At 35.4% G+C, this 14,022-nt stretch overlaps 1 protein-coding gene across 2 annotated transcripts in view; it reads right to left on the bottom strand.

Moving 5' to 3' along the window:
* Positions 1 to 2,083: 2,083 nt before the first annotated feature.
* CDH18 (cadherin 18) overlaps positions 2,084 to 14,022 on the bottom strand; it is a 323,052-nt gene continuing 311,113 nt past the window's right edge. Inside the window, exons 10-11 of one of the 2 annotated variants that reach the window (XM_024741732.1) lie at positions 11,214 to 11,465; positions 2,084 to 2,844 (exon numbers count right to left, since the gene is read on the bottom strand). In XM_024741732.1, the coding sequence (XP_024597500.1) occupies positions 2,354 to 2,844; positions 11,214 to 11,465 (743 nt within the window). In that variant the 3' untranslated portion in view covers positions 2,084 to 2,353. The remainder of the gene's footprint in view (positions 2,845 to 11,213; positions 11,466 to 14,022) is intronic. The other variant, XM_024741733.1, reaches the window with a different exon arrangement.

Here is a 14,022-nt window from a genome sequence, read left to right as displayed (position 1 = left end):
AAAACCATGCAGAGGACCTTGGCTTTTACGTTTAAGTGGTTTGTACATGTATTCTCCTCTTTCAAGCCTTTACCTGTAAAGTTACCAGATGAATATTAAAACAAAACAAAACAAAAGCTGTGAATAGTTTATCAAAAATCTAAATCCAAAAACCTACGGGATATCCAAAACCTGGTTTTCCTGGTCCTCTTTGCATAAGAAAGTCAAAGCACCAGCCTCCACAGTCATTCTTCAAATGTGGACCATTCTGTCAGGGTGAATATAGTCCAGCATTTGCATAATCAGAGTATGGGTCTCCAGGGGTTGTTCCCCAAAGCCCCTGAGTGTCTCTTTTGATTTAGCTTTATACTGGACTGCATACTATTATGATATAAAAAATGATAAAGCAGCATCTGGAAAGCTAAAATGTTGTTAAAAACTTAAATTACATTTTATTCCTCAGGCTTCAAACACAAATTGAGAAATATTCAAATTAAATTTACTTACTTCCCATACCTCAAAATTGAAAAATAATAGCACAGGGCAGTTGTGAACAGAGGCAAAATTCAAAATTTTGCACATCAGAAGAATCAGACAGAAAATGGCATATAACTTTTGAAGACTCTATAATATATTTAAAGAGCAAAGGCAAAACTTTCCCTTAAAATAAATCTTAATTTGAGGGTTTCAAAATTACAATTAATCTAAAATACATAAATCTGGTCATTTTTGGAGACTAGGATCATTATGCTATGAATTTTTATTTCACGACCAATATCAACAACAGCAAACTGTTACCTAAGCAATTTAGGGGGAAAACCCCAAGAAATTCTGAAAAAAATTAGCCTATTTGGGAAAACGTCAAAAGAATTAAACTTTCACATTATATTTCCAGTTAGCAGTTACTTCACTGTTGAAGGTTTCATGAAATTCTCCCATGGTAATATAGTATTTTATTCAAAATGTATATAACTCTATAATTATGAACTAATGGAATTAGAAAGTGATAGTGTCTGCCAGCCTTTACATAACAGAACACTTTGCAGTTGGCAAAACATTTTTACAGATGCGTATTGATCTTCACATAACCCTGTAAGTTAAGCAGGGAAGTCTTTGCCATCTCTATTTTGTAGTTTGGGACTCTGACTTTAAGAGACGTGTCTGAGAATAATAGGTGGGAAACTCCTATTTTTTTGCTCCAAGCCCTACACATTTTCTGTGGGTCTCAGACATAAAGGGCTAATCAATCAGTGAGATGGGGAAAGTCTGAGCTTCTATGAGGAATAAAGACAAGTCAATCATAATTTTACGAAGTTTATGTAAGTTGGAGGATAGTCTTTTCAGACTACATAGTTATCATATGAGGTTCTCTTTTTTAAATAACTGCCATGTTATAAATAAGTAAATTAGACAAGTATAAACCAATCATCAAATATTTGACAACCAATTTTAGGTACAGGAATGATCAGAGTTGCTGACGCAAATGCACTAAAACAAATGGGGGGAAAATTATAGAGTTCTTCAATGTTTTGTACAGGATAAGGTTTGTAGGTTTTTTTGTATTTTTTTAATTAAATCTTTCCCTGACATAGATGATCTGAATATATTTTAAAACATTCATTTTATCCACTTAAAAAAGGGGGTTCTCCTGTTAAAATAAAGGGGGACAGGCAGGACAGAGACAGTAGTCTCTGTGATTCAGAGCAGTGCACAACTGGTGCACAGAAGTTGCATACATCATAGTGCAAGCAGCAAATCCCCATGCTCCATCAATTTCATATGGAGAAAAGAAGTGGGGAGGGCAAAGGAAAATGATACATACAAGTCCATGACAGAGTGGCCTGGTATATTGGAAATACCTCGAGTCATTTCAACACAAGACAAAGCTAATGAGATGTGTCACAAAAACAGAGTGTGGGTCTCAAAAGTCCACCCAAAATAGTGGAAAAAGAGGTTGTGACTAACTTCACCAGTTTCATTTTACAGTGTACCACCCCTAGAAATCAGAGTCATAAGTGATTTGGAAACTTTTTGTTCAGTTTTGCTTTTGAAAAGAAATCACAAAATATTGAAACAAATATCATTGTTTGGCTTAATTCAGGTATTCTTCATTAAACAGTACACAGATTTTATTGAGCAATTGAAAATATACACAAGGAACAATAGCTTTTTCTCTGTATTTTTTTTTTTAATTTGACTTTCTTCCCATTAAATAACCCAGTTTCGATCATGAAAAGGGCACTTGTTTCTACAGTAGCTGTGCTCTGCTTGCTCAGGTCCTAGTACTGTTTCCAAGCTTCTTCCTTGCCATTGCTGAGGTTATATCTCCACTTGCTCAGGAAGCGAATTCTAGAAGGTTGCAAGAATTGACCCCCTAAGTTGTTCTTTCAGATTCTATTTCTCCATAGAGTTCAGCTAACTTTTTAAACTCGGGTCCCCAGTCTCCAAGGTACTGATAATCCTGGTCTGATTGTGTGGTTGCTGAATCCAGCGAGCTGATGGACCCAGCTTCTGATCTCTGACCCTCATAGGCGTAAGTCTGCAGAGAGTCATAAGGCGGGACGCTGGGGTCTAGGTCGGCTTCAGCCAGTCTTTGCTTAATAAACTCCTGAACATCTATACTTTCCAGGGTGGAAAACGTCTGGTGCCTTGGGGTGAGTTTCACTTCCGGTCTGATATCTCTCCGGTGCTTGAGCTCCTCGGCAGCAGACGGATTCCTCAAGGCTGTGATGTCAAAGGCCTCCGTGTCTTCCTCGCCGCCGCCCTCGTCATCATAGGTGACCACGTTCTCCCGTACGTCCTCCTCTGAAATGATCAGGGGCTCTTTTTTGCTGCGTCTCAGGGTGATGAAAAGTACTACAATTGCTAAGGAAAAATGGAAAGAGGATGAAGGGTTAGAAAAAGAAGAAGGACATTCTTGGAGATTGGACATCAACAATTCCCAGCCACTATCATCAGCTACATTCCATTTAGGCTTACGTTGTAACACAGCCCTGATCTCTGCACTCTGTGAATACCACCACAAAAGATTTTAACATCTTGAAGAATGTAGAAAATGACTATCTATCTCTACAAAACATTAGGAATCGCTGATCTTCTGGAGAACTCTGTGATATTCTCATTTGCCAGGCTATGGCTTCAGGATTCGTGACCGGTGATGAAGTCTAATCATTCAGTCAGGGAAACAGATGATGGAAAAGCAATATGAAATTTTGACTGGAAAAATAATTCTGTATGGGAGTCAATCTACAGATACTTATCCTTCTAAGGAGTACACTAAAGGCAGGATATTTTAAGTTTTTGTAAAATAGGAAGAAGGAACCCCTATCGTTAACTCTTTCCTTTTGATGCTTTGTAGAAAATCAAAGCAGGAATATTTTACATGGTACATCTTGTTTGTTCATTATCCTTTAGAATAATATTATCAGGCATTAATTATTGCACTTATCTATCAAGCTGCAAAAGATATTTTTTTTATTAATTTATTTATTTTGCTGTGTTGCGTCTTCGTTTCTGTGCAAGGGCTCTCCCTAGTTGTGGCAAACGGGGCCACTCTTCATTGCGGTGTGTGGGCCTCTCACTATCGCAGCCTCTCTTGTTGCGGAGCACAGGCTCCAGACGTGCAGGCTCAGTAGTTGTGGCTCACGGGCCTAGTTGCTCCGCGGCACGTGGGATCCTCCCAGACCAGGGCTCGAACCCGTGTCCCCTGCATTAGCAGGCAGACTCTCAACCACTGTTCCACCAGGGAAGCCCCCAAGATGTTATTTTATTTGTACATAATTTATGTTTCATAGGAATTTTTTTGTTTACACAATGCTCTTTACATAATATTTTAACTTAATCCTCAAAGCAGAGCTGGGGATTTCCTCATTTTTAAAATGAGGAAACTGAGACTCAGGAGAGATTACATGAGTAAATACCATGTAACTGTAAGACCACACAAATGGCAGGTGGAAAACCTTGGGCTGTAGTTTATGACTTTTCACACCAAAGATGATGATGTTTCCATTACCATATTAAACTTCATTATTTTAAAAATATAGAACAAGGAACTGAATGACCTGTTGGCCGTGTGTCTTAGGGCAACTTAGCCAAAAGCAGTGAATAGGTTCTTATTATCAATAATGTTGTAGCCGTTGAATAAATTAATAGAAATAGGTCTTGGGTATTTTGCGTTGGTGGTTTTTCAATAGTTTCAGATTACTCTATTTGATGGTATTAAACCATTACTAAATAGAAAGATATTTCTACTTTATGTCATTAGGCCCAATACCCTTTACTTCATCTCTACAGACTGTTTGCTTCTTGGTTAGCTGATAATTTAGGCTTTATGATAACAATTATATGGTTCACTAGTATTTAAAACATTCCTTATAATATAATGATCAGAGAGGTATATTCAAATGGAATGTAGGGTTGTTAGATTTAGCAAATAATGCAGGACACTTAATTAAATGTAAATTTGATATGAATAACAGCAGAAAATATATATGTATTATATATGTATAATATGAGATGAAACAACAAAAATACATGTATAATATATGTATTCATGCATATTACATACTATATATAATATATATGTGTAATATACAATTAAGTATGTCTCATGCAATGTGCAAATATTTTATGAACACATTAAGTATATATATTAGATATTTGTCCCAATATTATGCATAGGACATATTTATGCTATACATATTATAGCATAAGTGTGTATATATATATATCTCAAAAGTATGTTATAGCTTATACATATATATAGCTTAAGTATGTCCTATGTAATATATCTGTAGGTATATGTGTATACATATACACACACAGAAACTCCTACAGATATATATTTTTTATACAAAACTCACATTTTTATACTGTATTTTGTCTATTTATTTATGTCTGTAAACTGTATTTTACCTGGAAATACTGATTATATGTAAGATTTAACAAATGGTCAGAAAGCAAGCGAACACCGGGTTACCTATTCTCTGACAAAGAACATACCTGACACCCTCGAATCCACCCTTTTACCCTTCCCCTCTAAAAAATAACTTATTTTTCTTTTATTGTTTCCTTGCTTATCTTTATAGTTTAACCCCTTTTTATGTATACCCATAAACAATACAGATAAGCTTTGCCTGTATTTGAACTAGATATCATAGTGTATATGTGATTTTAAGACTTGAAAATGTAGAGAGAAAGAGGAATAGATATTCAAGCCAGAAGTGGAAAGGATAATTATGAGAGGGAAATCTACCATATGTGGAAAGAGGTGGTCACAGTGTACTGGGAAGAAGCTAATTTTGCATACAAGAGGCAAGTGGGAACCTGTGGGAATAAAGAAAAAACAGACAAAACATCTTTAGGGAGGGTCAGGGAATCATCTGGAAAAGTATGGAATAAGAGGATACTGCCTAAGTAATGGGGAAATGCAATGGGGAGATTATAGTAGACATGGGGAATTACTGAGTCACTGTGTTGGAAAGGGAGTGATTACAGAAAAAGCAGAAAATGAAATGCTGAGGCTGCATGTGGCTCTGCTTCATAAATGCTCTGCTACAGAATACAGTAGTTTCCCATTCACGTTGCTTATACTTTCTTTTTGGGAAAAAGAAACAAACAAACAACAACAAAGAAACATTTCACTGAATGCCATCAATATGCATTTAATACCTTACTGTTTATTTTAGTGTAAATCCAGCCTACAGCTTTCTAATTCAGTGGCCCAAGCAGTATCCTCAAATAATGCACTCCATTCTACCAAGAGGTTTATATTTATCATCCACTATATATTTCTGCTCATCTTTATGATTAACTGAGGAGGCTGTTCTAGATCAAAACATTTATTTCTACAGACTGCCTAATTTATTATAGTAAAATTTCTTACTTTTGTCAATAAATTATTTTCCTTATATTGAAATGGTTGGTAGTTAATGCCAAGGGACTTTATGTGCATGTATAACAGGAAGAATGTGATCAATACTATTATCGAAGTATGGAGGTAATTTACATCCTTCACCAATATCAGTATCATATTTGCCTAATGAAACATAGTGGATAATGCTGGGTTTATTATTATGATAGCTTTTATTTGCTTATTTCCCCAAATTTAAGAAAATATTCCTGATATATATGTGTTGATTCAAAATATAGATACTAGGTAAGTTTGAATTTAGAGTTTTACATCTTTCTCTTTTTCTAGACAAAGAGAGTTACTTGTCAGTGACAAATGATTCCTAGATTTGTTACATAACTATTTATTATAAAGATCAATTTATAAATAGCCGTACAATCTGGGACACTTTTTAAGGGTGAAAGGGGATTTCGTTTATAATTACATCAGGACATCAGGACAAATACAGACATATGGTCCCTTTAGTCAAAGACAAATTCAAATCAATTCAGAGAAGAATGTGGAAGCATGAATGAGAAGGTACACTTCTAATGAATTTCTTTACAATCATGTTTGTTCAGTAGAGGTTTCTGGAGCAAATGGCACATAGCGGATACTCTGTAAACAATTCTTATGTGGATGAACAAAAGAATAATCTCTGTGAGAGTGATAATGTGGCACTGGGTTAAGTGAATCTTCATAGTAATAGTCTCACTAGGAAATAGTAATAGTCTCACTAGGAAAATAATTTTTAAATATTTTTAAAAATCAACTTACTGCTCCTAATAATACCAAACACCTAATTTTGCTTGAGAATATTTTTTAAAGTTTGAAAAACAAACTAAATATTTCCCCCAAAATCCCAAGGCCAAATTTATTTGAAGAGAATAAATGAAGATAATAATCATACATATAAATTTGAGAGTTAAATCCCTATTTACGAACTGGCAGGCAAATAAGCATAATCAAATGAGTCTCCCACAGTATATCAAACCATACATGTATAACAGGGTAGTACTTCTTTCAGTGGTTCATCTGGGAAAATGTAATATGATAGAGCCATGGTGTTATTAAAAAAAAAAAAGAGAGAGAGAGAGAGAGAGAGAGAGAGGGGTACAGAGCTTGTCCTTTGTTCAAAATTATATTATAAATGATTTCTGGTATTTTCAAGTTTGATTACATAGTCTGGAATAAAATGAATTAATTGTAGTATTTTTGAGGTGTCTTTATTCTAATGAATATTTTATTCTTGGTTAGTATATGTCTTTCTCTTCTCTTTAAGTCTGGCCAGGATTTTAAACCCAAGTTCTTCTTTTTATATAAGAAAATTATAATGAATTTATTGTCAGTAATTTATTCTATTCATAAAGGAATTCAAATTTGTGGAAACAGTTTTCTCTTTGTTTTCTCCTATATTATATTTACTTACTTATATTATCATTTCAGTGCTTAGAGTACTAAGGGGCTTTGAGTTTTCATAACTAAAACTGACATACAACTTGCATTTGAATACATTATGTACTGACTCTTAACATACTCCCCCAAACTACTTTTCATAGCAGATTTGTTTACCCCTAAATATCACTTGATTCTTTTTTCATACCATCATATGTGAGTACTAAACTTGGTAGAATGAGGTGGCCCAAGTCAGGGAGATGATTTTGATTAGCTTCTGTAGCCATAATTGGTAATGACACTTCTCATTGAAACAAGTTTTCAAACTCAGGGGAGCCCACAAGGTCATTTAAAATAGCTTTCATGGCAAGCAGGTTGGCAGTTATCTTCTCATCAATTCCACCTCCTCTCCTAGTTCCTCACTCTCCTCCCACCACACCCACCTTGATCCCCATTTATGATGAAATTTACATCCAAGAAGAGGAGCAAACTGTGTGGTGGATTCATCTAGGTCAGCGGATCATATGTGATGCATGGACTACAAAGGTAGCCTTCCAGAGGTCTGATGCAGATCCTGATTCAATCATCTCTTGCACTGGTTCACTCTACCAACAGTTCTGGTCCCTCTGACAAGTAATAGGGTGGGTTGGGAAAGAAATGTCAGATACCTGGGAGGGAAAGAGGACTCTGACAATCCCCTCCTCTGGCACCAAACTCTGATTGCATCATGATAGCTCACTCTAAATTCTTTTCTATCCATTCCTTGAATTGGATCTGAAAAGGTAATCCTGACAAAACATAACTCAACTCACAAGGTTTACATTTACCATTTAAAGTTAGGCCCTTTGGTTTTCAAGCACCCCATCTTCTGGTAATCAATATATACATAGATGGAGTCTGACCAAACTGTAAAATATTGAATCATATTTAACCTATAATAAAACATAAATAAGCACCACAGAAGTTTACAGATGACTCTAAGGTCATTCTAGTTGAAACTTTATTTTCATAGATTCAGAAATAGATGCAAGAGACTTCATGGGTCCTGAGATCACACAGTTAATTAGTGGCAAAACTGGGGCTGAGTTTCCACAATCACAGTCATGTTCACAAACAGCTACTAAGTAAAACATTTTTCAGTATTAAAAGATTAACTTAACTTCATGATTTATTTAGCTGTTGAGGTTGAATGCTATTTCAGAATTACAAGTTCTAAAAGTATTGCTACCTCTGATGTTGTTGATATTTTCCTTGAAACCTATGAGCTCACACATTAACCAACAATATTTCAAAACTGCAAATGACTCGATCCAACTCTGTGGGTCAGATATTTTCTGAATAACGATATAAACCCTTAAAATGCCATGAAAAATATAAATTACATTATAAATAGTGATTGTTTAAATCTAAGCTTAAGAAATTCTGCAACCTTTGGATAAAACTGTAAAGACACATTTGAGTTTCAATAAAAATTGAAAGAGCAAACATATCAAATAGAAACTTTGTTTCATTAGCCCTGAGGTACAGCATAAAATATAGAAATGTTCTCTTATTTACCCCAAAGGGGAAACATTTTCATAAAGTCAATTAAAGGGATGTATTGTTTCATGAAATAATAAAATGTTATTTTATATAGTACACCTGAATGTACCTTATATTGACATCTTTCAATTTTAAAGATTTTCAATTTTAGTATGCAAAAATAATTTTATGATGATAAAAGAAAACAAAAGCCAAAGGTAACATGCCTCCACCAGTTGAAATATCTTTCAGAATAAGGCCTCTGGAGGAACTTATAGTAGTGTCAGAGTGTTTGTTTTTGTTTTTATTTTTGTTTTAATGGAAGTAAAATTGACTTATGAAAAGTCACTGAGCTCTGTTATTTTCAGTTTCAGTTAGGAACCCTAGAGGGTTCAATGTTTATAGTTGTTTATTCTTCGGGGTTTTGTTCTTGTTTTGTTTTCCTTTTTGGTTTGTGATATTTTGGTTTTCAGTTTCAAAAACATAAAAGGTAATTTGTTAATTTCTAAAGAAAATAGCAGTTAATATATATATAAATAATCAATATATAAATTAATAAAATCAAGAAAGCCTGATTTTCCCAAATACCATCTCTATCACACTTTTGCAAAAGACTGTACTGCAGTGAAATAGTTTTTGTTATGGTGAATCAAACCTCCATATTCCAAGTTGCTAAGTGCAATTGATACTTTTTGCTACTGAATTTATTTAACTTTTGGGCAGCTTTGAACACTGTTGAATGCTCTGTCCTCCTTGATGCACTTATTTTCTTTGTTTCAGGATATTATACCTTACTAATTTTGTTCCTTGTTCTGTGATTTTTCCTTTGCTCTATGTTATCGCCTCCTTCTAGATTTAGCGATCACACTGGAGTTTATCACAGCTCAGTCCTAGTCTATCCTCTCTCTCTTTATAGACGCTTGCTGTGGTAACAACAACAAAATGCATTTCTGGTGTCCCCCAACCCAGGGAAGATCAGGGCCCATATTCAGCAAGAGATGAAAAGTCTTCTTTGATACTGTTCTAACTCAGTCTCATATCCAGTTTATCCAAGATCACTTTTTTTTTTTTTTTTAATTTTTGGCTACTTTACTTTTAGCCCTTGGAAACTTGTTCCAAGAAAAGACACCATGTCATAAACATTAAGTATTTGTTCACTGACGTGAAATAATTAACACTGCAGTTTTCACATGGAATCTCAGGTACTTCCAATAAGCATTCAGTAAAGATTTTGGTAAATATTTCCATCCTGTGATTTGCAGCCTATTACCCAAGATCACTTTTGATTTCACCTAAGACGTCTTGGTACTATCAATCTTTCTTCAGCTCCATTTTAAGTATACTGGTCCAAATTATGCTATATCTGAGTGAGACAAATGTGTCATATTTCTAGTCAGTTTGCCTACCTGCTCTCTTTACCAGCATGAGATCTGTTCTCCACTTCATTCATAATCATATTTTTTCAACATGCAAATTTCATGATGGGACGCGCCTACTTTCAACTTCTCCTCAAACTCCTAGAACAAAGCCCACCATTTTTGCCATTTTACCCCAACCTGCCTCGACCCTGCCTAAACATCCTTTCTACTCAATCTTATTCCACCTTGATCTCCACTCCTCTGTACGGGTAATTTGTCTTCTAACCCAGGAACAAAACAAAGGATATTCCTTGCAAAAATATCTGTGTCTCAAAGTACATAGTTTGTTTGTTTTCCTTATGTATGCACAGTAGCAAGAAAAGAACAAAAGATAAGGCTCCTAAGAGAAAACTAGAGGGAGAGGACACACTGGAAAATATATATATGTACCCATTTTAAACTATAAAGCAAAAGATTATTTACATCTGCCTTTCCTATAAAAAAATCTGGATTTCCTTTCTTGTTTTGTATAGCAATTCTAGAGATTATAGTAATATTAGTTTCAAATGCAGTTTAAAATTATTTTATATTTAATCCTTTAAAATTCAGCTAAGATTGATGATAAACTCATTTTAGACTGATAGAAATTTCTACAAGAAATTTATTCCTTTTATTTGGTGGTTAGATTCATTTGCAGAGTAATGTCACTTATGTTCTTTGAAATAAATTGTAAATGCCCTTTCAATAGGAAATTTAGAATATTTAATATCAATTCTTTCTAAAATAGGTCCTTTCCAAAAAGATTTCTCTTATTGTATCCCTTCTTTTAATATTTCAAGTCTTTCATCACATTTGAACCAAATCATTTCCAGATTAACTATGGTATTGAGAAAGTTAATTAAAGGAAACAGCCATGTCTTGTTATCACGTAAAGCACTACTAATTCCAAAGTTTTGTCAAAATGACTCTCTCTCTCTCTCTCTCTCTGTCTCTTTTGCTCTCTTTTCTAACGCGCCATTGTAGGGTACACTCAGAATCGTCATCACACATTAACATTTAGAATGACTTACCTAGGAGAATGACAACACACAGTAGAATAGCGATTAAGGCTCCTGTACTCAAGCCAGCCGAGGACAGGAGGGCTTCTGCACGGCAGGTCCGCACGCGCCCGTCTCTCTCGCACGCACAAACCCTGATGGTGAGGGTACTGCTGCTGCTGAGAGAGGGGATTCCACCGTCAGAGATCATAATGGGGAGGTAATACACATCCTGAATAGTTCGACTAAATCTCCTCCGCCTTGTCAGAATGCTGGCTGTGTTATCTATGACAGACATAAGCAGAACAACATGGACTTAGTAAAGCCGCCATTAAAGATTCACAGTTCCTTTAATGGATAAAATGGGCATGTGCGATTTCTTTTCCGTTTATGAAATGGATAAAGGAACGTGAAGGGGAGATTATTAACCAGGGACTAAAACTCATTCTCAAATGGAGAAACATATATGAAAATTTAATAGGGCCTGGACTTAAGGGGAGGGGAAATAGTGGATGACAGAGGAGGAAGGAAGCGGTAAGCATTTGGGGCATGGGCATAATAGCCAAAGGATTGAAAAGGATACATGGATACCAGACTTCGGGGTGAGCCAGTGGTTCCTACCACAAACCTGGTGACTCTGAATATAAGTGATAGAAATAGACGGCTATATTTTTAGCGAACTTCGGGTGAGGTTAATGTACAAAAATGTTTAAGTCGTTGGTACAGATAATGTATTTATGAAGACACCAGATCAATTGATAAACTATTTTAAACTTGTGATTTGAAGCACTCTTGTTATAGTGGGCACACCATGGGTAAGTTAATAATGAATAAAATAGTTAATTTCATTTTTTATGTGCTTTTAACATACTATGTACTATAGTAAATGATTGCATGAGGTATTTTGATCAGTCCACACAACCCTATAAGGGAGAACATGTTAAATTCCTTACATTTTAGGGAAAATCATTTTTATTAGGAATAATAATTTTAAAATAAATAACCTCAGTCCCAGAGGATAAATTGCCTCAAATCACAGAGCTAGTGAATAATCAAGCTACAACCCCAATACATTCTAGAACCCTGCTCAAAACCAGGATGTCATACTGCCTCTACTCCACCAGTTCACTTCCAATTGGTATTGATGCCTCAGGTGCACATAGGAAATGTTTATCTTAGCATTGTCAGTCCCCCTTCCGTGTCTGTTAGCTAAAGGAACCTTTTGGTGCACACTTGGACGTGCTGCTCAGAACCCCTGCATGAAGTGACTTGTTGCCTGAACTGTAGATTGCCACCTGGCCCAAGGTTACACTTTTCTGGAGCAACACATAGCCAATGACTTATTGCTGCAAGGTTATAAATATCAAGCCGCCTCTGCTGAATGCAGAAAATACTGAAGGGCAAGTTTAGTTCCAGAGCTTTCCCACGGGGTCAGCCATGGACACATTCAAATTGCATGGCAGCTTAATTGCTCACTCTGCCTTTCTTTCTTCCACTCCCACTGTGGTCCACAGATGTCGATCATGAGAGCACACTCCAATAAATATCCTGCCCCCTAAACTCCAATCCAGAGCCTGCTTCCCTGATCATCCAACCTGTGACTACACATCTGAGTTAATTACTTTTCACTAAAAAGTCAGTAAATCATTAGACAATTACTTTTAGGTATTCTTTTTTTCCTATCAATTTCTCTTATTCTGAAAATTTGAATTTTTAAAATTATGAGTGTGTTTATGATAGCCATGATACAATACCCTACAGCTATATTCTCTTGGTTGTACATTGCCAAACTAATGCAACAGAAAGATAATGAATATTTCAAATATTCAATATAATGCAGGTAATAAAACATGAATAATACACATTATATACGTAAATTAAAATTATATACACACATATATATGTATAAGAAGATTTGTTATAGAACATAAATAAATAATCTAATAAGTTATTTAAAATATTTTCTCACCTGGAAGAAGAGAAATTTAAAGAAAAGTGTGTCAATTGCCTACTCTGAAGCAGGTTTCAGAATGATGGGGAAAAAGGAGAAACTGCATCATGTGTGTTTTTAAGAGTATAGCTATCACAGGTACTCTCCTGGAAACCTGACCTTTGAGTAAGCACACCTATCAGGTGTAGGATGTTGCTTCATGATTAATATAAACTTGCATATATGCACAATTCCTTAGCCTAAGGAAAAGGTTTGAACTTGGGCTCATAGGCACAAACACGTTTGAGAATCTTACTGCTGGTCCTCTGAAGAAGAGATGTAAGACACTGGTCTCTGGTCTCGGTAAATATCATAATGTGTGGAATGACATGATAACATGCAGGGGTAGATGGGGACTCTCTTTCATGGCTCTAGCCTCGTGTCCACTTTACATTCTTAATCTGGAAGCATGTTCTTTTTCAAGATAATTATTGGAAATGCAATCAGAAACATGAGAAACAAGAAGAAAGCCTGAATATGTTTCTAGTGCATTTTAAGTTCTCAAATAGAAAGCTCTCACACGTGGAGCCATGACAATATTCTTTCGCTTTTCCAACTGAAGGTTTGACTTTTGAAAAGAAAAGAGGATTCAGGAAACAAAGAGCTTCCTAACCAGAAAGGCTTAGCACAGCAGAATAATGAACTCTTGACAAGGGGTATTGTGTATCTCCCTGGAACTGCAAAAAATGTACTGGGCAGTAGGCTCACTGAACTTGAACAAGAAAACTTTGAAATAAAATGAAAGAGATAAGAAGATATATATATATATATATGTGTGTGTGTGTGTGTGTGTGTGTGTGTGTGTGTACACACACACACACATAAATATACATATACATATGAGAACAAACT

Source organism: Neophocaena asiaeorientalis, unplaced genomic scaffold, assembly GCF_003031525.2.
Source record: "Neophocaena asiaeorientalis asiaeorientalis breed wild unplaced genomic scaffold, Neophocaena_asiaeorientalis_V1.1 scaffold10, whole genome shotgun sequence".
Lineage (NCBI taxonomy): Eukaryota > Metazoa > Chordata > Mammalia > Artiodactyla > Phocoenidae > Neophocaena > Neophocaena asiaeorientalis.
This window is presented reverse-complemented; position numbering and strand designations above follow the sequence as displayed.